The following is a 22,431-nucleotide window of genomic DNA, read 5'->3' as shown; positions in this document are numbered from 1 at the left end:
GGTTACACCAACAAAGACCGGTCTGCAGCTCATTTCTCAAACGTTTGTTGGGCATTTGTGTAAACATTGATGTTTCAAACTTGTACAATATATTAATAAAAATAATAATAATTACATTCAGAAAAAAGTTATTTTTGTATTCCTACTGTAGGGGAACTGTCTCTTGCTCTTTTCATTCAAGATGTTTTTGAACAAAGCTGCTTGTGGTTTGTGTCACTGTGACTCTCTGGCGCAGAAATACACAGATGTGTCCTCAGTCTGCATATTCTGTCCTTTTAGAGTCACTGTGCTGCTGGAAGAGTCTCTGGTAACTTCAAATCTACTTTTCAGTTTATCACTGTAAAATGTGTTACCGTTACCACATATCCTTCCAACCCATTCCAGAGCTTTTCCTGCAGGCTGTCGTATGAAGCCAGTGCAGTAGCTTGTGTCAGTCACTGAATATCCAGAGATCTTACAGGACAGTGACAAAACCTGACCAGGCCTTAAGACCATAGATTCAGTCTGGGTCAGTTCAACACAGTGGACACCTGGGAAAACAAATATGGCCTGACATCTTAGAGACATGGAAACATTTAGTAAAATCATATAAGACATTTTTATAATGAAATATTTCTATAGAAACTATGAAGACTTACGAGAGACGGCTGCTAGCAGCAGAAACAACCTGAGAGATGAGGAGACCATGGTTTGAGAAGTGAGAGAGTAAGCTGTTTCTTTTCCCCTTAATACTAAAACAAAGAGGAGGAGAAAGAATATTTGCATACAGTTCTGCACATATCAGTATGTTCAAATGTTCTATATTTTATTCATTCAAAACGTTTTTACGAGTTTGTGAATTGTCAATTACACTGAACAGATCCAATTTTCATCAGAGCTAATGGCCTCTATATGCTCAAACAACAAAAATGTTGAAATTATTTGGCATTATACTGTGATGAACTTTATTTTAAATAAATGTTTGCTTTAATGATGAAAAAGTCTTGCTGTAACATGTATGGTTAGGAAGCACCTGCACACTCTGTTAAAAAGCAGTTTGTTTATTCTGTGGAAATAATTTCATGTTTTTGGAAGAGAAATAGAGACTGTGTTTCTGAGTAAATCATTCATAAGTCATTATTTAACCTATTCGTTCATTCAGGAAGTAATAAGTGTGTGTGTTGCTCGGAGACATGATGGTTAATTCTGTTGTGGCTTCGTTTGGAAATATCTTCGTTGATAGACTGAAAATAGGAAAAGTAACTGGCATTGTTACTCAGTATTAACTTAGTGTTTATCAAACTATAGAATTAAAAGCAATATCACAATTGTGCCTTTGTTCTGAATAGGCCTATAATCACATCTGTGATGACTACTCACAGCTGTGCTGATAACATTGTTTGTGTTGTTAAGTTTGTCATTATATGAGCATGTTTGTTTTTTGATGACCAAGGGAAGCGTACAGTAGACACTGTGATTCTGATTCAGTAAAAAGCATCCATGAGCATTTTAGACCAGAAGAATTCTACAAACACAAAATAGGGGCTGGACTGAATGAGCTTTTATATTTATATTTCTATGCAATGCAACTGATAAAGTCAATATTCCTCATCTGTGTATGTGAATGAGGAAGTGGTTTTTGTATTGCTTTGACCCTGAACTCATTCACAGTGACTCTCTAGCACAGTAATACACAGCAGTGTCTTCAGTCTTGAGGCTGTTCATCTGTAGATACAGTTTACTGCTGGAGTCATCTCTGGACACTGTGAACCTTCCCTGGACTGACTGGGAATAATAGATAGGAGAACTGGATGTGCTGATGTATGCAATCCACTCCAGACCTTTCCCAGGGCTCTGTCTGATCCAATGAAGATAGAGATCGCTGAATGTAAATCCAGTTATTGTACATGTAAGTTTATGAGACTCTCCCGGTTTTTTAACCACTGTCTCAGACTGAGTGAATGTCTGACATTCAATACCTGTGGAAAAAGAAACAATATTAAATTTATGAAGATGTTATAATGTTAAATTGTTGCACTCATAATGATTATTCTATGCAGCGACTTACATGGTAAAACTGCCAGAATTACAAATACAAGAAACTTTTTAAACATGGTGTATGTTAAGTTTAAACCAGAAAGACAGACTTTGTTCCTAGAGTTCAGATGTCTGGTTAGATCATTGAACAAGACATTGACACATTTAAAGTGGGAAGGTGATTTGCATATATTCAAATCAAAGAACTGGTGGTATGAAAAGCTGACATATGTTTGGTCCAGATTTAGATTTTAATGTTTGAGATCTGTATAAACATACCGTTATTTTTATATTATTAGAGAAAAAAGTAATTACTTTTAATGTAATTGCTTTTTATTATAATATAAAATTCAGATATGTATATTATAAAATATGAAATTACAAGAATAGTATGTGTACATTTTTTATTGCAATTTTAAAATCACTAAAAACAATGTTGAAAAAATTAGATAAGATCCATTTTGATCAATACGGTTGTAAGCGACTCATATCACACAGAAAAATTTTAGTTCATTGACTGACATAAATCTGTGGTGATGAAACAGTGTCTAAAAACTCTAACACACTGTGAAAACAAGCCATCAATACAGAACTTTATTGACCAAAAGGCAGAGCCATAAAAATCATCTAAATTTTCCTTAATTCGAGTCTGGCTTAGGCAAAGAAAGCAAAGAAAATGTGACAGATAGAAGAGATTATTGATTTTAATGACTTCCTATTGAAACATATAATACTTTATCTGTAAATATCTTGTTCTGTAAATCTGTTATCTGTTATTAATGAAAAACATGATGAATACCCTAATTTAAGTTTTTGTACAGGGAGGCTGTTGGCGTCTGTCACTGTGATTCTCTGGCACAATAATACACAGCTGTGTCTTGAGCTTGCATATTATTTCCCTGCAGTGTTATTGTGTTACTGGAGGTGTCTCTGGAGATGCTGAACTTGCTTTTCAGTGAATCCTTGTAGTATAAGCTTCCACCACTCCAGATCACTCCAATCCATTCCAGAGCTTTTCCTGCAGGCTGACGAATCCAGGCTGTACGCTCGCTAGTAACTGAATAGGAGACTTTACAGCTGATAGATAGAGTGGCATCAGGACGGACAGTCAGAGACTCAGGCTGAGTGAGTTCATATGAATCAATACCTGTTGGGGAAAATAATAATCATACAAAATGATTATTAAAAAGCTCCATCTAAATCTGCAAGAAAATTGTATGTTCAAAAAAACTTACAGTTTACACTTGCCAGAAGCAAGACTAAAACTGCAGAGAACATGGTGATGTTTTCAGGACAGACTGAATGAAAAGGAACAGTTCTTCCCTTCCTCTCTAGATCAGATGATCTGTCTCATGTCCACTAGTTGAATAAGAAACAAAACATTTACATATACATTTGTATTAGTTGCTGTTGCTTTACATATATTATTTTTTCCTGTTTAATGACATCAAAGATATAATTTCCAAATACAAACATTTGTAGAATATCATTAAAATCATTTTGAGTTGTTTTGACCTGAATACCCATTTTTAATTTTATCTTTCATACTTAATCATTAGTATGCTTCTACTCCATGCACACAGAAACAGAATAAGCACTTCAGTTCATTGGCGGACACAGATCTGTGGATGAGACTCTAAGTGCTGCTCAAACAGTGGCTGAAAACTCCAATCTTCCTCTGAGACAACAGTAACACTGGGTCAAAACAAGCTCTATCAAAACAGAACTTTACTGACAAGCGATGAAAGCAAAGGGATGCAAGAGCTGATGGAGTCATGGCCTGAAATATTGACTTTTTGTTGATACAGATAATGCTGTATTAGTTTCTGTTAATGACATTATTTATTAGGTAATTCTTGTTTTTACAAATGATTTGGTGTACATACATTTTAATGTCATCAAATGAATATCAGCTGTGAATGATGAACATTTTATGAATATCGGTTGTGAACCTTTGAGGACAAAACGATAAATACCCTAATGTGAATATGAAGATGTTTTTGTACAGGGAGGCTGTTGGCGTCTGTCACTGTGTACGTTTGGCACAATAATACACAGCTGTGTCTTGAGCTTGCATATTATTTCCCTGCAGTGTTATTGTGTTACTGGAGGTGTCTCTGGTGATGCTGAACTTGCTTTTCAGTGAATCCTTGTAGGCTAAGCTTCCATCATAATAGATCACTCCAATCCATTCCAGAGCTTTTCCTGCAGGCTGACGAATGCAGGCTGTAGCAGAGCCAGTAACTGAATAGGAGACTTTACAGCTGATAGTTAGACTGGCATCAGGACGGACAGTCAGAGACTCAGGCTGAGTGAGTTCATATGAATCAATACCTGTTGGGAAAATAATAATCATACAAAACGATTATTAACAAGCTCCATCTAAATCGACAAGAAAATTGTATGTTCTAAAAAACGTACAGTTTACACTTGCCAGAAGCAAGACTAAAACTGCAGAGAACATGGTGACGTGACAGATTGAATGAAAAGGAACAGTTCTTCTCTTCCTCTAGAGATCAGATGAACTGACTCGTGTCCACTGGTTATATCTGAAGCAAAAAATTTACATAAACACATGTGTTAGTTGTTGCTTTTGTTCTTTAGTTAAATTATGTCAAAACAATAATTTATTAATAAAAATCAGTAGGCTAGAATCATTTTAAATCATTGTGGCCTGAAAACATTGATTTTATTACACGGAAGTCTATGCTTGCTGTCTAATGACATACAGCAGGCTAATAATCATGTTTCAAACCATTGTCAAGATATAATAATTTAAATGGTGCATGGCTGTCATAAAACTATTTTCTTTTTTTTTTTTTTAGAAAATGTCCTCTAAAAATTCCAAACAATTTTTGACAGGAGATTTATTAAATTAGTGGATTAAGATATAAATTAGAACGTCCTGCACCCACTAGTAAAATATTATATCTGGTGTCTGAATAATTTTTGGCTTGACTGTATATATGATATACGAACTGAATATATGAATTCATATATCTGTAGTAGCTAAGTTAAATTATATATATATATATATGTAGCTTACGTGCACTTAAAGGAGAAAAACTAATAAAATAAAAGTGTTTGTGAAGTGTTTATCCAGTGAAGAGGAACCATAAGCAATGTATCTTGATTGTTAATAGTGCCTGATAAAGTTTTAAGAAGTTTTTAAAAAAAAATCATTCTGTGACTGTGAGTCACTGTGGACGACTTTACTTCTTGTATTGCACTGCATCCTACTGACAAAATTGAGAACTGCAGTTTTAGACTATAAGTGTGTCATGTCTTTCTAAACCAGTTTTTGTATGATTTTCACATACGTTAGTGTCACAGTGCTTTTTTTGCACAGAAATACACAGCTGAGTCCTCTTCTGTCAGTCCGGACAGTTTCAGATACATAATGCTTTTCGAATCATCTCTGCTGATTTCAAGTCTTTCCTTAAAGGATTCTGCCTTGTGTCCACTTCCCGAACTGTAGCCCAGGCCCATCCACACAAGAGGTTTTCCAGCTTGTTGTCTGATCCAGTGCATAGTACAGCATTCAAAGCTGAACCCAGATCCTCTACAGGACAGAGTCAGAGTTTCTCCAGGCTTTTTCTGAACCGTGCTTTCAATGGACTCCATTTTTTGACATTGCACGCCTGTAAGGGAAAGTAGGGTAGTTTTATTTTTAATTAAACAATATAAGTATATACATATACATACATATATAAGATACATATATCTCCTTCAATAACTCACAGTTTAGGTTGAACAAGATTAGTATTAAGAGTATATTCTTCATCTTCATCTCTATTTGATGAGACTTCTAGCATCACTCATCTCAGTCAGCAGCATATAAATACTTGTATCATAATGGATTTAGGGAATTTGCATAATGAGGATATGATGGAAGATCACTGAGATGACCATTAGCCACGGTTACAAAGATGATAACCACAATCCAATGTATGAAGGGCAACTTAACATTGATTACATTTCTAAATTTCATTATTTGATTGGTATGAAATTTTTCATATCTATATATTTTGTTTTCATTCACTTAAAAGACCAAACCTAATATAATATGAATGAGAATGTTTGTAAACTGAACTTTATCCAGTGAAAGAACCATAAAAATGTATCAAGATGTTGATAGAATGTCTGAGGTGTTTAAAAGAAAATATTCTGTGATTGTGAGTCACTTTTCTTGTCGACTTTATTTGGATTCTACTGCAGCCTACTGACACAAATGATAACTGCAGTTTTACACCGTGTGTGTTTTGACAGTTTTAGTATTATTTGCACACAGGTTCATGACACCGTGCTTGTCTTGCACAGAAATACACAGCCGAGTCCTCTTCTGTCAGTCCAGACAGTTTCAGATACACCATGCTTTTTGAATTGTCTCTAGTCATTTCTATTCGTCCCTCAAAACTTTTGGCATAGTCATGTCCTTGTCCACTAGCATAGACACGTCCCATCCACATCAGAGCTTTCCCAGGTTGCTGTCTGACCCAGTGCATGTGGTGGCTTCCGAAAGTAAATCCTGATCCTCTACAGGAAAGACTCAGAGTTTCTCCAGGCTTTACCACTGATTCAGAAGAAATGGACTCCATATTCTGACCTTTCACTCCTATTGAAAAATAAAACAGAAATAAGAACACAACAATTTCTACTGTACAATATGAGATGGTATAAGGGTTCACATTACGACACACACTTGCAAAGGCCAGTAAAAGCAGAAGGTAAAGCAGGTTGTTGGACATGATTGAGTCAAAGAAGAGACCTCATATGAGATGCAATGGAGGACTGATCATATATATCCAAGTCAATTGTAGGGTGGTGACGTCACGCAGATAAAAAAAAAAAAGACAAATTGCTGTTTCAAAATATTTAGACTACATTTTGTTGAATTGTATGAATTGTGCAATTATTGAGAGTATGCAGTTAATATCAAAATGCTGACATTTATTTCTAATATCATTTTTACACTCTAAATACTTTTATGAATAATGATTTCACATGGCATCATTTTATAGTAGCTGTTCAATTCTTCAATTTAAAAAGCTGTTCATTTTTATTTGTCTGCTTAAATCTCAAAAAGTAGAAGACACTTTTTCAAACCAGATTAAGACAACAACGGCCATTTAGGGACTGACAAGTTATCATTTGTGTGATGACAATTTATTAGAGAAAAAATAAGTGAAAAGATAAAGTATAAAGTCGGCAACACCTAAGCTCCAAAATTATCAAAAATATTTATTTTTAAGACAATTATCGCATAGCGTATGTGACGTTTCGAGCACGCAGGCTCTTCATCAGCTGATGTGCGTGCTTTTGTTTTATTTTTCTTTGGAGAAAAAATAAGAAAGAAAGAAACCGAAAAATATATTTGGCCTTTAGCGAGAAAACAGCTTAATCTACCCTATGACCATCATTTAAAAGTAACAAAAAGTGTTCCCTTTTTGTCAAACTATTCACTGACACAATAAATGACGGTTTCAGGTTTTTTAAGCTAAACTATGTAGATTTACATTACAAATACAATTTCAAAAGATTAAATCTTTCTGGTCTTTAAATGTCCAAAATGCGGTAGATGTTGTGTATAGGAATTTAGATTTTCAACTGACTAACTTTCAAACCTTTAAAGTATAAAAAGATCAGCATTTATAGCTACTTCATATATCATAATATTAAAAAGTTTTTAATGTGAAATTTAACCTGAAAGAGAAGGCATGTCATTTTATGAAAATGACACAAACACAAACATATGATAATGCAAAAAGAAAGAAACTAGTTTTAGCCCACTCGAAGGAGTCAAATTCTCTGGGGTAAGTCCTGAAACCATGTCTACCCAAGAGAATATATGGCCAAAGCTTATTACAGCTCACTGAAACACCCTTAAAACTAGTGAAGCTTTCAAGCGTTAAACCGACTCATTTTGTTAGTCAAAACATCAACAGCTGTGCCATGCACCTGTGCATTAGCTCTTTTTTTAACATGGTGTTTATGTGGGGGGTGAGGGGTATTAGTACATATTTTAATGCATTTTAAAAGAATGTGCATTAAAAATTAATCTGTAAAAAAATATTAAAATCATAAAAATGCGTAAAACATAATAAAAAAAACTAAAATATTAAAAATAAAAATAAAAACACAGAAAGATATGCAAGATGCAACAAATGTAAAATCACTATTAATTTCCAGTATAGCAGGGACTGAATTATCTAAACATACACTGGTCAAACAGTTTTATAAAATTATCATTAAAAATCATAAAAAGGGGCTTACACTTTAAAATCTTTTTTACCTTTAAAGTGTATGCTTATAACAGCCATTTAGCTTGTACACATTTAAAACAAATAAACAATAAAATAAAAAATACACTTAAATTAATAGGCTGAATCTGAATATCCTTTTTGATATTTATATGATTTGAAAGATTACCCATGGATAGAGACTAGTGGTCAACAATGAATTGGCTACCTTATTGTTACGTTTGATTTAATCTTACTTAGTCTATATGCACAAGCCAGCTTTAACAAAATATAGGCTTTGAAGCCTGATAATGTTGATTATTATGTGCAAATGTAATACTATGCATTAGGCTATATTCGTGTGGTCAAAAATAGCTACATCAACAGTCAGTGCAAGATTACATTTAACGTCTGAAAAATAGGCCTATTTGGGGGGGAAATAAATAAATAAAAAATAAAAATTCTGGTTTCTGTTTTAATAAACTGTTATTTTAGGTTTAGTTCCACATGAACTCCCTTTTAATATTACAAAGGCGTCCAAAAGTTTGCCCAAAGTGTGTTGAGCACTTCTCTAACTGCTGCATGTTGTTGATCTTTACACATAGCCTACGCGACAACAATGTAATCGCGTTGCTATTGTGTGTGTGTGTGTGTGTGTGTTTGAAGTGTTAGTATGATTACAAAGTTAAGGATAAACAGCAGGTTTTTCGGGCTTCAGTATATGACTAAGATGCCAAACTCGACAAACTTGAATTTTTGAATGAAACTCGAACACCCGGAAATAGTCTTCACGTGTTAGTGAAAAACACTGGGTTGTAGGCTACCAGTAAGAAGAATTATTTTCTGAGAAAGGTACGTTTATTTCATTAAAGGTAAGATTAGGCCTATTCATCGTATGTAGCCTATAGTTTGTGACACTTGGACGATCTTGTTAAGTGCTTCCGATTTATCATACATGTTTTGTAGCATGCTGTGTTAGCCTATTTAAGGCTCTTCTCTATTTTCCGTTGTATAACCTATTGCATTGTTGTGGATTTGGTAATGAGTAAAAAGTAATAATAGCGATGTGCAAACATACTGTGCAGAGCTGAGAGACAAATTATTATTATAAGCGACATATATTAGAGACCTCTGTCTATATCTCTCCCCTTGTGTTGAGTTGTAGGATTTTGATTACAAAACATCCAAATCTGTGAGGTAGCTAACAGCGAAAGAATCTGGAGATAACTGTAAACAGAAAAGCGGGTAGAATAATCTAAATGAAACGAAATGGGCGAGGCTTCGCGGCCCGGAAGTTGTTTGACATTTGTGAGGTGCGTAATGTCTAAATAATAATTCGCCTATTTTAAATGCCCACTACGTATTTCAGATCGAAGTGTCGCAATGCTGTTATTCAATCATTGTCCAGACAGACAACAACTTGACGTCAACGGTGTTGTTACTTTGTTCCTGCTACTTTTCTCAGTGCTGGTCAGCATGACTAATCACAATCGTTTGTGATTGCTGGGTAATGATTTGTAAACAGCAGCTATTGCAGGTTTGCATTTGTGGCAGGTAGTAGGGAAATAACACATTTGTATGATTTCAGTTTTAAGCAGAAAAAAAAAATACAAATGTGGCTAAATGGAGGATTTGGTTTTTAAAGCCCCTTACATATCATCCCATGGAGAAACCCACTGAGCACACGTACAGATCCAGGACGTTTTTTGCGCTTTATCTAGAAAGTTTCACATTCTAAATATTGTGTACACACAAATTTTTGACATCCTCTGTAACCCCATTTCCAGCACAGGTGTTCTCACTATGGAGAGCCAGAAACAGGTGCTGGAGAAGCTGCGGGGTGCTTTCCGCTCTGGTGTGACCCGTCCCATCCAGTTCCGTTTGACTCAACTGGAGGCCATGATGTCACTTTTTGAAGACAATGAAACACAGATATTGGAGGCAATGCATAAAGACCTTGCTAAGGTATAAACATGCACTGGTTCACACGCAATTACTTTAAATTCGACACACAAATGATGCTTTAATCTTGTCTGTCCTGCAGCCCAAGTTTGAGGCAGTGCTGTCAGAGATTGACATAGTGGTGAATGACATTTGCTGCACCATCAGCAACCTGCAAACCTGGATGCAGGACTCTTATGTGGGCACAAACTTGGTAAGATAATAATACAATTTCGCGTACACTGATATTTGAGCTATAACACTTACTAAATGTGACCCTGGATCACAAAACCAGTCACATGTCGCACGGGTATATTTGTGGCAATAGCCAATAATAAATTGTATGGGTCAAAATTATCGATTTTTCTTTTATGCCAAAAATCATTAGGATATTAAGTAAAGATCATGTTCCATGAAGATATTTAGTAAATTTCCTCCCGTAAATATATAAAACATTTATTTTTGTGAGTGAATGCTTCACAATCGCGAACATAAATGTAGAAATTTAAAGGTGATTTTCTCAATGTTTCGATTTTTTTGCACCCTCAGATTCCAGATTTTCAATAGTTCAATAGTCTCGGCCAAATATTGTCCTATCCTAACAAACCATACATTAATGGAAAGTGTATTTATTCAGCTTTCAGATGATGTATAAATCTCAATTTAAAAAAATTGACCCATGTGACTGGTTTTGAGTTCCAGGGTCACAAATATTAAAAAGCTCCAACAAATATTGTTTAATGGAAACCTTCCAAAAGTCTAGTCAATGCAGATGTGAGGTTGATCTCCCTGAAAATACTTTAATTTGTTGCCTCTCCCTATTTCATTTGTGTTTCAGGCAACAAAGCTGGATGACTGTTTTGTCCGCAGGGAGCCATTAGGTGTCGTTTTGATTATTGGAGCATGGAACTATCCTCTTCAGCTAATTGTGTCACCTTTGATTGGTGCCATCGCTGCAGGTACCATCTATATCTTTTTCTGTTATATGGCCATGGTCATGATAGTCTAGTGGTGTAATTTTATAGTATGCATTGGAGTTGGGTTCAAATCCTATTAAGTTATAAATTGTACAATGAACCAAGCAAAATTGCAACTGATCTCGACTGCCAGTCATCGCCCTGCAATTTAATGTATGTAAAACTACCGAATTTACTTTTTGATAACACCGTATGAGATGTTTGGGTAAACCCAACCCCAAATAAAAAGAACAATTATTATTTCTTCTAAATTTTACTCAAGTTTTCACTGTAATAACTACTGCAATGTCTTCAGACCCAGTTATATCTGCCAATTTTGAATTATGAACCAAAGCGAGAACATACATTATATTCACCTTTACTGTCGTTATCGATTCAGTCCTGCATCGATTTAGTCTTCTACATCTGTAGAATATATAAAACAAACGAAGGTACTATACGGTTATCCGGACCACACATGAGGGTTAGGGTTAGGGTTAGGTGTGTGTGTGTGTGTGTGTGTGTGTGTGTATTTTATTTACGTGTGGTCACGTGTGGTCCGGATAACCGTATAGTACCCAAACGAATTTTAGCCAAACGAAAGTTATTTGATTAAAGATTACAAGGGCTCATGAATAAAAAATAATAATAATGTGCATAGATTAATCATTTGTAATAAACACGGCAATATTTCATGAAAAATAAGAAATGCCCATTTTGATTTCATGGTGACTTCCATTGGAAAAAATCACAAACAATGCCTTATATCACATCTGAAATATGTTTAATAGCAATATCTTTTTTATTAGGTAACTGTGCGATTCTGAAGCCATCAGAAATAAGTCAAGCAACCGAAAAACTTATTGCTGAACTCATTCCTAAGTACCTGTCCCAGGTAATCTTTGGGAAACACCCATATGATCTAACTTCACACTTCTTGGTCTCATGGTGCTACTGTGTTCATGATAAGGTCTGTAATGTGTGCCGTGTGTGTTTTGTCTTGTAGGAGTGTTATGCAGTCATTTGTGGTGGAGCAGAAGAGACCAAGACATTGCTGGAGAATAGATTTGATCATATCTTCTACACAGGTTTGAGTTTTCATTGTTATCAAAGACAGAAATTCAAGAAAAGCTGTCACCTTTCCATATTTGTTTCAACATCTCATGTCTTTTCTCCTCCAGGCTCGCAGTCAGTGGCTCGTTGCATCCTGCAGGCCGCAGTGGTTCACCTCACCCCAGTTACTCTGGAGCTGGGTGGCAAGTGCCCTTGTTTAATATATGGCCGGCTAGACATGAAAGCTGCTGCTAAGAGGCTGGTGTGGGCCAAGTTTTTCAATGCTGGACAGAGCTGTGTGGCTCCAGACTATGTTTTATGCACCGCTGAGACGAGAGAAATGCTGTTACCTTTTATAAAAGAGGCTCTGGAGAGCTTTTACGGATCTGAGCCCCAGCAAAGCCCAGACATGGGACGTATTGTGACAGACAGGCACTGGAACCGACTGGTTGAGCTGCTAAAAAAGTCTGAGGGAAAGGTAGTGATTGGAGGAGAGAGTGTCAAAGAGACCAAGTACTTTGGTAAGTACAGTATATAGACACAAAGTTTGGGGTCAGTGAGATTTATTTTTAAGAAACTAATACTTTTTGCAATTGATCAAAAGGGGCTAAGGCATTTATTATTACATACAATTTCGATTAAAAAAAAAAATTCAATCCTTCAAAGAATATAGAAAAAAAGATATACCACCGTTTCCACAAAATATTAAGCAGCACAATGGATTTTGATGATAAAATAAGAAATTATCATAAGTAAAAACTCACTTATTCCATTACAGGGATAAATAAATTACATTTTTATATATATATATATATATATACGTGTGTGTGTGTATTAATCACGATTAATCGCATCTAACATTAAAGTTTTTGTTTATATAATATATGTGTGCATATATATATTAAATAAATACGCGCGTGTGTGTGACGCGCGTACACACACACACACACACACACACACACACACACACACACATATATATGTATATACACATAGACACACATATATATATATATATATATATATATATATATATATATATATATACTGTATATTTAATATATATATGCGCACATATATAAACAAACTTATGTTAGATGTGATTAATTGTGATAAACTTAAATATATATTTTATATATTAGTGATAAATATATATTTTATTGTAAAAAAAATATTATTCTCAAGATTACTGATTTTACTGTATTTTTGATCAAATAAATGCAGCCTGGGTAAGACTTCTGTATAATACTTTTTTTTTTTAATCCTTTTGAAGTTCAGTGTATTGTATCATACTTACTCTTACTACCTCTGCAGTATGTAGTGTGCATTTTCTCGGATGACCTACTGAATTTCCTAAAATGTGCAGTATACATTCACATAAAAAGGCAGCTAAGCTATTAATACAATCTGAATTCTCTCTCTTTTACTTTTCCGTGGACTGTCTCAGCCCCTACTGTGGTCGTGGATGTAAAGGAGTCGGATGCTTTAATGCAGGAGGAGATTTTTGGCCCCATTCTCCCCATTCTGACCATCAAGTCTCTCGATGAAGGAATCAATTTCATGAACGAGAGGGAAAAGCCCCTGGCACTTTACGCCTTCTCTGATGAGTCTCAAGTAAGGAAGGAAAGAACAAAAGTCATTAACTAGATTAACACAGTAAAGTGTGAAGTGAGCTATGAATTAATGTATATCTCTATTTTTGTTAAGGTTGTTAAAACAGTTCTGGAGAGGACCAGCAGTGGAGGTTTCTGTTCCAATGATGGAATAGCTCACATGACCCTTCCTGGTTTACCCTTTGGCGGAGTGGGTAAGTCGGAATGCATTTCTTTAATTTAATTACAACTGCAGTGCATTTCTTCAGGTGAGTGAAGGCGAAATCTGACTTTTTGTTTGTGTTTGGCCCAGGTGCCAGTGGGATGGGCAACTACCACGGTCGCTGGAGCTTTGAGACATTCAGTCACAAGCGTGGCTGCATGATGAGGGGCTGGGGGCTGGAGCGCGTCAATGTGCTGCGCTACCCCCCCTATACTGAAAGCAATCTCAGCTGGCTGCGCTGGGCCACCACTGCCAAGAAGAAGGGCTGGGCATCATGCTCTGTTATGTGAGGGCTGTTATGTGTCTGATGCTGACAGATTGCAGCCAAGGAGCCAAAAACATATGCCTTGGCTTTCACCAATGTTTGGTTATAGTGAGTCTGGTCACCGTGCGTTTGGCCTGTGTCACAAACCTTTGTATTTCGTTTTTTAATTGTGATGTTATTCAAAACACCACCAGAGGTCAGCATTGAGATAAGTTGCTTCTTCTGGATGCTTCTGTGGTGAGAAAGAGGCCATTTACTTGATAATAATTAGTTTATTTTAACTACCATTGTTCTAATACACTACTTTTATGTGTTTATTCACATCTGTGGATAAAAAAATAATCCAGTCTTGGGAAATTTAATGAAATGGATCATCCATACTTGTAATTAAATACTGTAGTAAAAAATGGACATGGATAGCATTATGTTTGGATACTTAATGAGGTAATTTTGTATCATATACTGCTAAATATTTGCTATAAAGTTTAGGGTTTTCTATTGGTGAATATATAGAAGCATTTATAGTTTATGAGTTGTATACTTGATGTGTCATTTTCATCTGGAAGGTTGAGTACAAAAATAAAGTCTGACAAACATGTTTACCCTCAGGAAACATGATGGGGATTTATATGTGTGTGTGATTGCATTTGTTCATGTTTCTTGGTTTTGTTTTACTTTTGGGAATTTGGTTTATGTTGCAACCATTAATTCATTAGAAGATTACATCACACACGTTTCATTGACATTTGACATGGAGTACGTTGAAAAGTTTGGGGTCTGTAATATTTTTTGGGGTTTTTTTTCAATTAAAGTCTCTTATTTTTTACCAAGGTTGTAATTCATTTGATAAAAAAATACAGTAAAAATGTGAAATATTATAACAACTTAAAATGACAAAGCTGAATTTTCAGCATGATTACTCCAGTCTTCAGTGTCACATGATCCTTCAGAAATCATTCTCATTTGCTGCTCAACAAACATTTCTAATTATTATCAATGTTAATATGTGTACTTTCTGCAGAAACCGTGATATTTTTTTTATTAAGATTCTTTGATGAATAGTAAGTTCAAAAGAACAGCATTTATTTGAAATTGAAATAGTAATGTAAAAGTCTTTACTGTCACTTAAAAAAATGTAATGCATACTTATATTAATTTCTTTAAAAAAAAGATAGATATATATACACCAAGCCCAAGTTTTGAATGAGAGTGTCCCTCTTAATATTCAGCAATATTATTGATCTGACTGCACTGACGCTGTTGTATGAGAACTGAATTGAGTTGGACGATGACAACACTGTTTTCTTCAGAACTGATTTATAGATTAAATAAACTAAATAATTCATGATCTTCACAACAGAACTGAATCAACACTGAACTGACTTCTGATGAAGAATGACACTACTTTCTTTAGAGCTTCTTTACAGCAGAAATGAACTGTTTGCATCCATGAATCATTTTCCTGTAATCACTGTAAAGCAGCTTTGAAACTATATCTGTATTGTATAAAGTGCTATATAAATAAAGGTGACTTGACTGTGGTAAACTATTCTGATTTCATGAGCCTTTTGTACTCTTTCAAGTTAAGTAATATTACAAAGTTTAAAAAAAGACAGGAAAACCATCCTAATTTACCCCAAATTTTATTTGAATAAAATTTACAAACACTCTTGCTTCAAATAACTTTGACAGGGATTATATTAAACTGAGGGGCACATTTACAATCCAGAGTATTTTATTGTGTGACATGGTAATACTCAGTAATATACAGACATCAAGCCATGTACTGTAATCTTGTGTTCCCATCTAGTTTGTTTGCAACAAACCTCATTTTTGCTATATTTGCAGAATACAAAACTGAGGGCAGACTGAGTGTCATCACACTTGTATCTGTAATGTCCAGACTCCAGTACTGTGTCTCAGGACTAGACTTAGTGAGACTTAATAAAATGAAAGATACAAAAGGCAGGTCGCAGGGTTCAGATATGATGTGTGAGCTGGTGACTGTCCCCTCAAACATCTGCCAGAAGAAACGCTGAACCAGCGATGCAGCAGTTGACTCGCTCCAGCAGGGAGTCTATTTCAGGGTTCAGGTTTGTATGAGGAGGGAGGGTTGCTGCCGGACTGGCCCGGCTCAGAGGCTTGAGGCTGAGGGGAGGTGGAGGCGCTTGCAGGGCTAGTGGGTTCTTTTTGAACAAGTTCTGGCTCGTCTTGCCCAGCCTGTGGTGGATGAACCAGGACCTTGTCGATAATCCCGAAATCCTGTGCTTCCATCGGGCTCATGTACCGGTCTCTCTCCATCACGCCCTCTAAGCGGGGACAACAAAACTTGATGTCAGGAAGTGACACAATTACCCAATATAAAATAAAGCTATTATTGTAATATTAATGAAAGGTTTGTAACAGCAACATTACCTATAATCTCCAATTTCTGCCCTGTGTGTTTGGAATAGATGTAGTTGATCTGTCTTTTCAGTTTGAGAATCTCCTCTGCCTGGATGGCAATATCGGTTGCTTGCCCCTGAAATTATAAATAATGGCGTTAAAGTTTTCGGCAAAGTTATGAAAGCAGCCCCCTCTTTTTTCTTCTTTTGATCCCCCATTATTACCCTTGCCCCTCCAGAGGGTTGGTGGACCATGATTCGGGCATTGGGCAAGGAATGCCTCATGCCTGCGGTTCCTGCGGCCAGAAGGAGACTGCCCATACTGGCAGCCTGGCCCACACACCAGGTAGAGATGGGGTTTAAGATGTACTGCATGGTGTCATAGATCGCAAGTCCAGCCGTAACCACACCACCTGCAAGATGGAGACAAAACATGATGCTTCAAACACTAAAAAAAATTATTCACTTTTGTTATATTACTGATTCTGTCTATTTCAGAATTGTTTTTCATGTGCTCATTATGACACTGTAAAGATGTCACACTGAAGTGATTGAATGGAAATTGAGATACACATTTTCAAGTGTTGTCTACATACAGCACATAGTAGTGCATAAATAAAAATGTAATTTCTGATCCACAATTTGCCATCTCATTTACAGTACTATATTGTTGTGACTGTGAATTCCCAAACAGGAATCAAGCAATCTCATCAGAAAATGTTTAACTGGACAGATTTAGACCATGCTAATGAATAAACCTGATAATCCGAGTACGAAGCTGCTTAATTTTTTTTTTTTTTCTGTCAATGCACTTATGTGTCTCTCACCAGGACTGTTGATGTACATGTGAATAGGCTTATTGTTGCTCTCTGACTGAAGAAAGAGCAGTTGAGCGATAACCAGAGAAGCTACAGTGTCATCGATCTAGATAAAGAAAAGGACAGAAAAACAGGTAGGAAACAACTGGAAAAGGCTTTTTGGAAATCATTTTAGATCATTGTGTGTTTTTCCTTTCATTTGAACGTACTGGGCCCATAACACAGATGATCCTCTCTCTAAGCAGCCTTGAGTAGATGTCATAGGCTCGCTCTCCTCGTCCCTGAAACAGACGAAAGACTAGCTGTCAAGTCCCTGCAACACTGAAAAGCTGCATCTTTAATAAGATAACCGTTCAATTTACAGATAGTGGCTCTAAAGGTAACGTCTTGATACTATATGATCAGCATAAGGCAAGTAATGAACGTGCTTCTAATGTGCTCTTACCGTCTGCTCCACGACTATAGGTATAAGTGGACTTCTCCATGGCGCACTCAGATGAATGGACCGGTTGACTTTGAGTGCAGAAACACCACAATGTAAGACCCTCTGGAAAGACAACCGTTATTGTAGTGATGATCAGTGGACGAAAAGAGTGTCAACATCATGTATCCAAGGTCGTTGGACATTTTAGTGTCGAGCTTGACATAACTGGGACGCTCAACAGAGCACAAATCAACTAAGTTAAATGCTGACATTACGCGTCAATTAAAAAACTCAAATTTTGTGAAACCGAGCGAAACATTTAAGTCATAAACTTACAGACACCAAGCAGTTTTACATAAAGCAATCCTGCTGGCAAAATAATATTTGTACAATAGCGTGTTTATCATAAATGGCATTGCTACTATAGTAAGGTAAGAGTTGTTTCACATACTGAGACACATTTTTTTAAATGAATTCTTAATTTACAGAAGGCGGTTTAATACTCACACGTAACAGCATGTTTTTATTGAGCAACCCTCACGCGACCCCTATTGACCCGGATGTGATATATTCAGCAGCTTGACAGTGAAGCCAGAGACTTTCTCATTGAAGAGAGATCTGGCGAAGTCGAGAAAGTGTGACTATAACGTCTGCTGATGCCTTGTCTATCTTTGTTTTGCAATTGTGTATACACACAGATTTATTGGGTGGATATGGAAAATTGTATCAGAAGTAAAACAGATAGCGAATAATCCATTTATTAGGCTAAGCTTTTCCCACACAAACACAGTATATAGTATAAAATATGCAGAATAATTTAAAATTAGCCACATTTATATTGGTGAGTATAAGGCATAATAAAGAGTTTGAAGGAGGCATGAAACTTTTTCCTGAGAAATTAGGTTTTAATGTTTTTTGTGGATTTTTATATGTTGTATGCTATGTATTAATCTTGTTAGTTTGTCTCTGCTACCATGACTAAGTTACATCTTCTCCGTTGCTTCCATTCAAACTGAACAGGAAATATGTTTAGCTGACTTTGGAGGCTCCTCTTGGAAAAGGGCTCTGGTGAAGCGGATCCACATGGTGAAACTAGACGCGAACGCAAGATGGCGCAATTCACTGTAGAGAGACTTTATTCATAATCTTTCCTTTTGTGTAAAGTAACTTTAAAGTGAAAAATGAATTGTCTTATTAGCATCAATATTAATAATGCATTTACCCACTTAACCCACGTTTTCATTCGTTTGTCTTAGCCAGTGAAACCTAAAATTACAAGTTGTGCAGACAGATAACGTCCCCAAGAGAAAACAAAAAGTGTAATATAAACATACAAATAAATGAAATGTAGAAAAAGTGGGTTGTGGGTAGAAAATATGAAATATGATGAGCTCATAAAACAACACAAGCCAACGGGGTATATTCGGGTTAATTATTGAACCTATCTTGATAGTTTGTTACATCTGTCCTCATGCGCAGTCGCAGTCGGTTTCGAAGATAGAGGCGCAGTTGAGTCAGTTGTTGTCAGTCCCAAAGTCAAGTCAGGCTCGTCTTGACATTTGTTGCAAACTTTCCCCGATCTGTCAGGAGACATGTCGAACAACAGCGCAAGCGGTGTGATGAGTCTGCAGAAAACCGTCAAGCAGCTGCGATTCGAAGCCGGAATCCGCAGAATTAAGGTGAGTGAGAATTAAAAAAATAAAAAGCCCAAAAGATTGGGAATCTTTGCTAACAGGGTGTGACTTGACAGACCTGTCGATCCTGTCCGAACATCCTGCTACTTTGTGTATTTATTGTTCTGTTTTTAAACATTTCTTGATCCTTGTGAGAGCTTTTACTTCTAATACACATGAAGCGTAATACCACAAAGTATTTGATAATACATATTTTAGTTGTTTGCCAGCTTCTACCGTAATGGCTGGTTGTGCAATTACCTTCGGTTTCTTATTTGCTTTTAATCGGATGCAATCAAACGTTGTCACCTAACAGTAATATTTGTAAACGTTTGTACAGTGTATAATAATCACAGTTCAACTTAAAAGGCTCCAACCTATTTCTCGTGCATAGTCGTGTTTGATTTAACTCTCTCTCCACTCACTTCAGGCAATAGCGCGCGCACGACACTGCTGTGTGTTGAGGTGTCGCGCGCATCGCACAGTGGAGCTCTTTGTTGATTGTGAGTGTGTGACACAATCTCACATTTGTTGGCCGGAATAATCCAAATCTATATTAGTAACCACTGGCTCCAAAGCACACTATTCTAAAAACAACACAAGGCTTTGTGTTATTATTAAATTTATCATGAATCAAATAAACTCTGTAACTCCTGAGTCCTGACCGCGTGATTTAGGAAAATGTGATAGCCTTTATTGCTCCACAAACCACTTTTATCTGGATATATGCATATATCCAGTACCAACCAAAAGTTTGGACACCTTCTCCTTCAGTGTTTTTTCTTTATTTTTTATTACTTTCTTCATTGTGCATTAATGCTCAAGGCAAGGCATTTAGCACATTTCATACAGCATGGTAATTGATGAAGGCATCCAAACTTTGAAAGAACACATATGGAATTAGTAAACAAAAAAGTGTTAAACAACCCAGAATATGACTGTCCAAAGTAGAAAGACAGCTTGATGGCATTCTCTCATCAGATTCAGAAGGTAGTTTGGATGTCTTTGGAATTAATGTTGAGAATAATAAAAATAAAACCACTGACGGAGAAGGTGTTTCTGTCTGTCTATATTTTATTTAATATTTCCTTCCTGCTAGGTTTCTCAAGCTGCGGCAGATCTGAAGACTTTCTGCTTGCAAAATGCCCAGAAGGACCCTCTCCTCATGGGGGTACCATCCAGCGACAACCCTTTCCGACCCCCCAAATCATGTGCGCTCTTCTGAGGTACCAACAATCAGCTCAGTGTTACTTTTTTTTTTTTTTTTTTCTGTACATTTCCTGTTTAACCGGAATGTAAGCAGGAATATGAACGTCTATCTCTCTCTTCCCTCTAAAGGAGTCATGAAGAATCTGGAGAAACTGAACATTCCTCTTTCACTACACTACCCTCAGTTCCCCTTTACCCAGAGCTGAGAGCTGGATCAGCACTATTACACTAAATTGTTTAATTTGTAAGCTACATTGTGACTTGAAGTCTTGCACGTTCAATAATGTGATTTATGAAGAAAACCCCTGAAGGGTGGTTTAAAAGTGTTAATTTGTATACTGTTAATTAAGGACATACTAGTGCAAAACTTACATTAGTAGGTGGTTTCAGGAGGAAATTAAAGTGCTCAGTTGGTCAAACAGTCCATTGGAGAAGTGATGGCATGTATGTAAAAATATGCAATACATTTCTTATTGTGTAGCCAAGTCAATTTGAATGCCAGCCATAAAAGAAAAGAAAAAGAAATTCTTTCTTGTTGTAATGTGTTCGGTCTATGATGAAATACTGAATCTCTTTATTTGTTCATTGATACGATTAGGCTTATACATGGGCAGTTATTGCCAAGAAACTTGTGTAAGGTAATTGTATTAATCATTGAAGGAGAGAGATGTCTTGAATCTCAGGTTCTTTTTTTTTGATAAAGATCGATGCTGTTTCTGATATATATTCACTTTTCTTAATAATTTCTGAGTGAGGTACTACTTTTTGGTCAAATGTATTTTCTGGTGGGTAATGGTTTCTGCGTCATTTTGAAGTTTCATAAATGTTAAACAGTGTTTACACAAGAGACTCAAGTGGAGAATTATCTTTTTTTTATCTCTATTTTTTACTGATATTTGCTCATGAAAGAGTGCTGTCTGTCTGTTGCACCTTTAGTCTATGAATTGAACACCACTGACTGTGAGCAGCATATCAGCTGGCCTGTTTTTGCATATACTTTCTGGCCTTGCATGCAAATGTATCTGTACTGTGTCTTTATCAGTCAACCACTGGACATTCATGCAAATGGCATTTGTACATGGGTTTTTTTGCTGGCCTGTGTTGTTAACTTTTTCAGTCTGTTTACCTCATGTATGTCTTGCCTTTTAAGTGTGATCGTGCCTAAATGAACAACATTCGATTTGTGTGCACTAAGACATACTTAACTATATACTATACATACATATATATATATATATATATATATATATATATATATATATATATATATATAAACTGAATCAAAATGTCGTTCAAAAAATTGAATAAAAATGAGTCTGAACTGTTTGAACAACATTTTAATTTTCTATGGTTTTAAAAGCAACTACAACAGGGTTTTTTTTTACAACATTGTTAACTAATAATAAAACAATTACAAATATTGGTTAATTGAAATAAAGCTGACAAAATATAAATATTAGACTAAATGAAACGAATAATAGAGATGCTGCCTTGAATTTGAAGCACTAAAACAAGTAACTAGAATTGAATAAAAATTGTAATAAAAAGAAATCTATACAGAAATATTTAAACAAATAAGCACAAAATTACACACACAAAAAAAGTAAATTATAGTAACAATTAAAATGAAAAGAAAAT

The 22,431-nt window shown here is 35.8% G+C and overlaps 2 protein-coding genes across 5 annotated transcripts; one reads left to right on the top strand and one right to left on the bottom strand.

Moving 5' to 3' along the window:
• Nucleotides 1-8,822: 8,822 nt before the first annotated feature.
• On the top strand, nucleotides 8,823-15,834 carry aldh3b1 (aldehyde dehydrogenase 3 family, member B1). Of its 4 annotated transcripts, none has more exons than XM_079864478.1 (11): nucleotides 8,823-9,107; nucleotides 10,043-10,220; nucleotides 10,300-10,410; nucleotides 11,035-11,155; nucleotides 11,962-12,047; nucleotides 12,159-12,240; nucleotides 12,334-12,726; nucleotides 13,653-13,819; nucleotides 13,913-14,012; nucleotides 14,111-15,385; nucleotides 15,515-15,834. In XM_079864478.1, the coding sequence occupies exons 2-10, from the start codon at nucleotides 10,059-10,061 to the stop codon at nucleotides 14,308-14,310; spliced, it is 1,422 nt and encodes a 473-aa protein (XP_079720604.1). In that variant the 5' UTR covers nucleotides 8,823-9,107; nucleotides 10,043-10,058; the 3' UTR covers nucleotides 14,311-15,385; nucleotides 15,515-15,834. The 4 variants fall into 4 exon arrangements, with proteins under 4 accessions (XP_079720604.1, XP_079720605.1, XP_079720603.1 ...); XM_079864479.1 differs by having other exon boundaries at nucleotides 8,823-9,127; XM_079864477.1 differs by lacking the exon at nucleotides 8,823-9,107 and adding an exon at nucleotides 9,441-9,568.
• Nucleotides 15,835-15,911: 77 nt separating this feature from the next.
• On the bottom strand, nucleotides 15,912-19,561 carry clpp (caseinolytic mitochondrial matrix peptidase proteolytic subunit). The gene is made up of 7 exons (XM_079864567.1): nucleotides 18,419-19,561; nucleotides 17,933-18,034; nucleotides 17,697-17,768; nucleotides 17,497-17,593; nucleotides 16,895-17,082; nucleotides 16,701-16,806; nucleotides 15,912-16,594 (listed from the first exon to the last, which is right to left on the bottom strand). Exons 1-7 carry the CDS (start codon nucleotides 18,428-18,430, stop codon nucleotides 16,368-16,370), a joined length of 804 nt encoding a protein of 267 aa, XP_079720693.1. The 5' UTR covers nucleotides 18,431-19,561; the 3' UTR covers nucleotides 15,912-16,367.
• Between the last annotated feature and the right edge of the window lie 2,870 nt (nucleotides 19,562-22,431).

This window comes from Squalius cephalus (genome assembly GCF_949319135.1).
Source record: "Squalius cephalus genome assembly, chromosome: 1".
Taxonomy (NCBI): domain Eukaryota; kingdom Metazoa; phylum Chordata; class Actinopteri; order Cypriniformes; family Leuciscidae; genus Squalius; species Squalius cephalus.
Note: the sequence above shows the minus strand (reverse complement) of the source record. Positions and strands in the feature narration are given on the sequence as shown.

What these genes read in the sequence shown, in the direction of transcription:
- clpp (XM_079864567.1), bottom strand. An exon ending in TCATCTGTGTTATGGGCCCA is followed by an intron (nt 17,594 to 17,696) that starts GTACGTTCAAAT and finishes TTCTTTATCTAG; the next exon opens with ATCGATGACACTGTAGCTTC. An exon ending in AACCCTCTGGAGGGGCAAGG is followed by an intron (nt 16,807 to 16,894) that starts GTAATAATGGGG and finishes TTATAATTTCAG; the next exon opens with GGGCAAGCAACCGATATTGC.
- aldh3b1 (XM_079864477.1), top strand. Translation starts at nt 9,525, where the DNA reads ATGGGCGAGGCTTCGCGGCCCGGAAGTTGTTTGACATTTGTGAG. An exon ending in GATTGGTGCCATCGCTGCAG is followed by an intron (nt 11,156 to 11,961) that starts GTACCATCTATA and finishes CTTTTTTATTAG; the next exon opens with GTAACTGTGCGATTCTGAAG. An exon ending in TGATCATATCTTCTACACAG is followed by an intron (nt 12,241 to 12,333) that starts GTTTGAGTTTTC and finishes TTTCTCCTCCAG; the next exon opens with GCTCGCAGTCAGTGGCTCGT.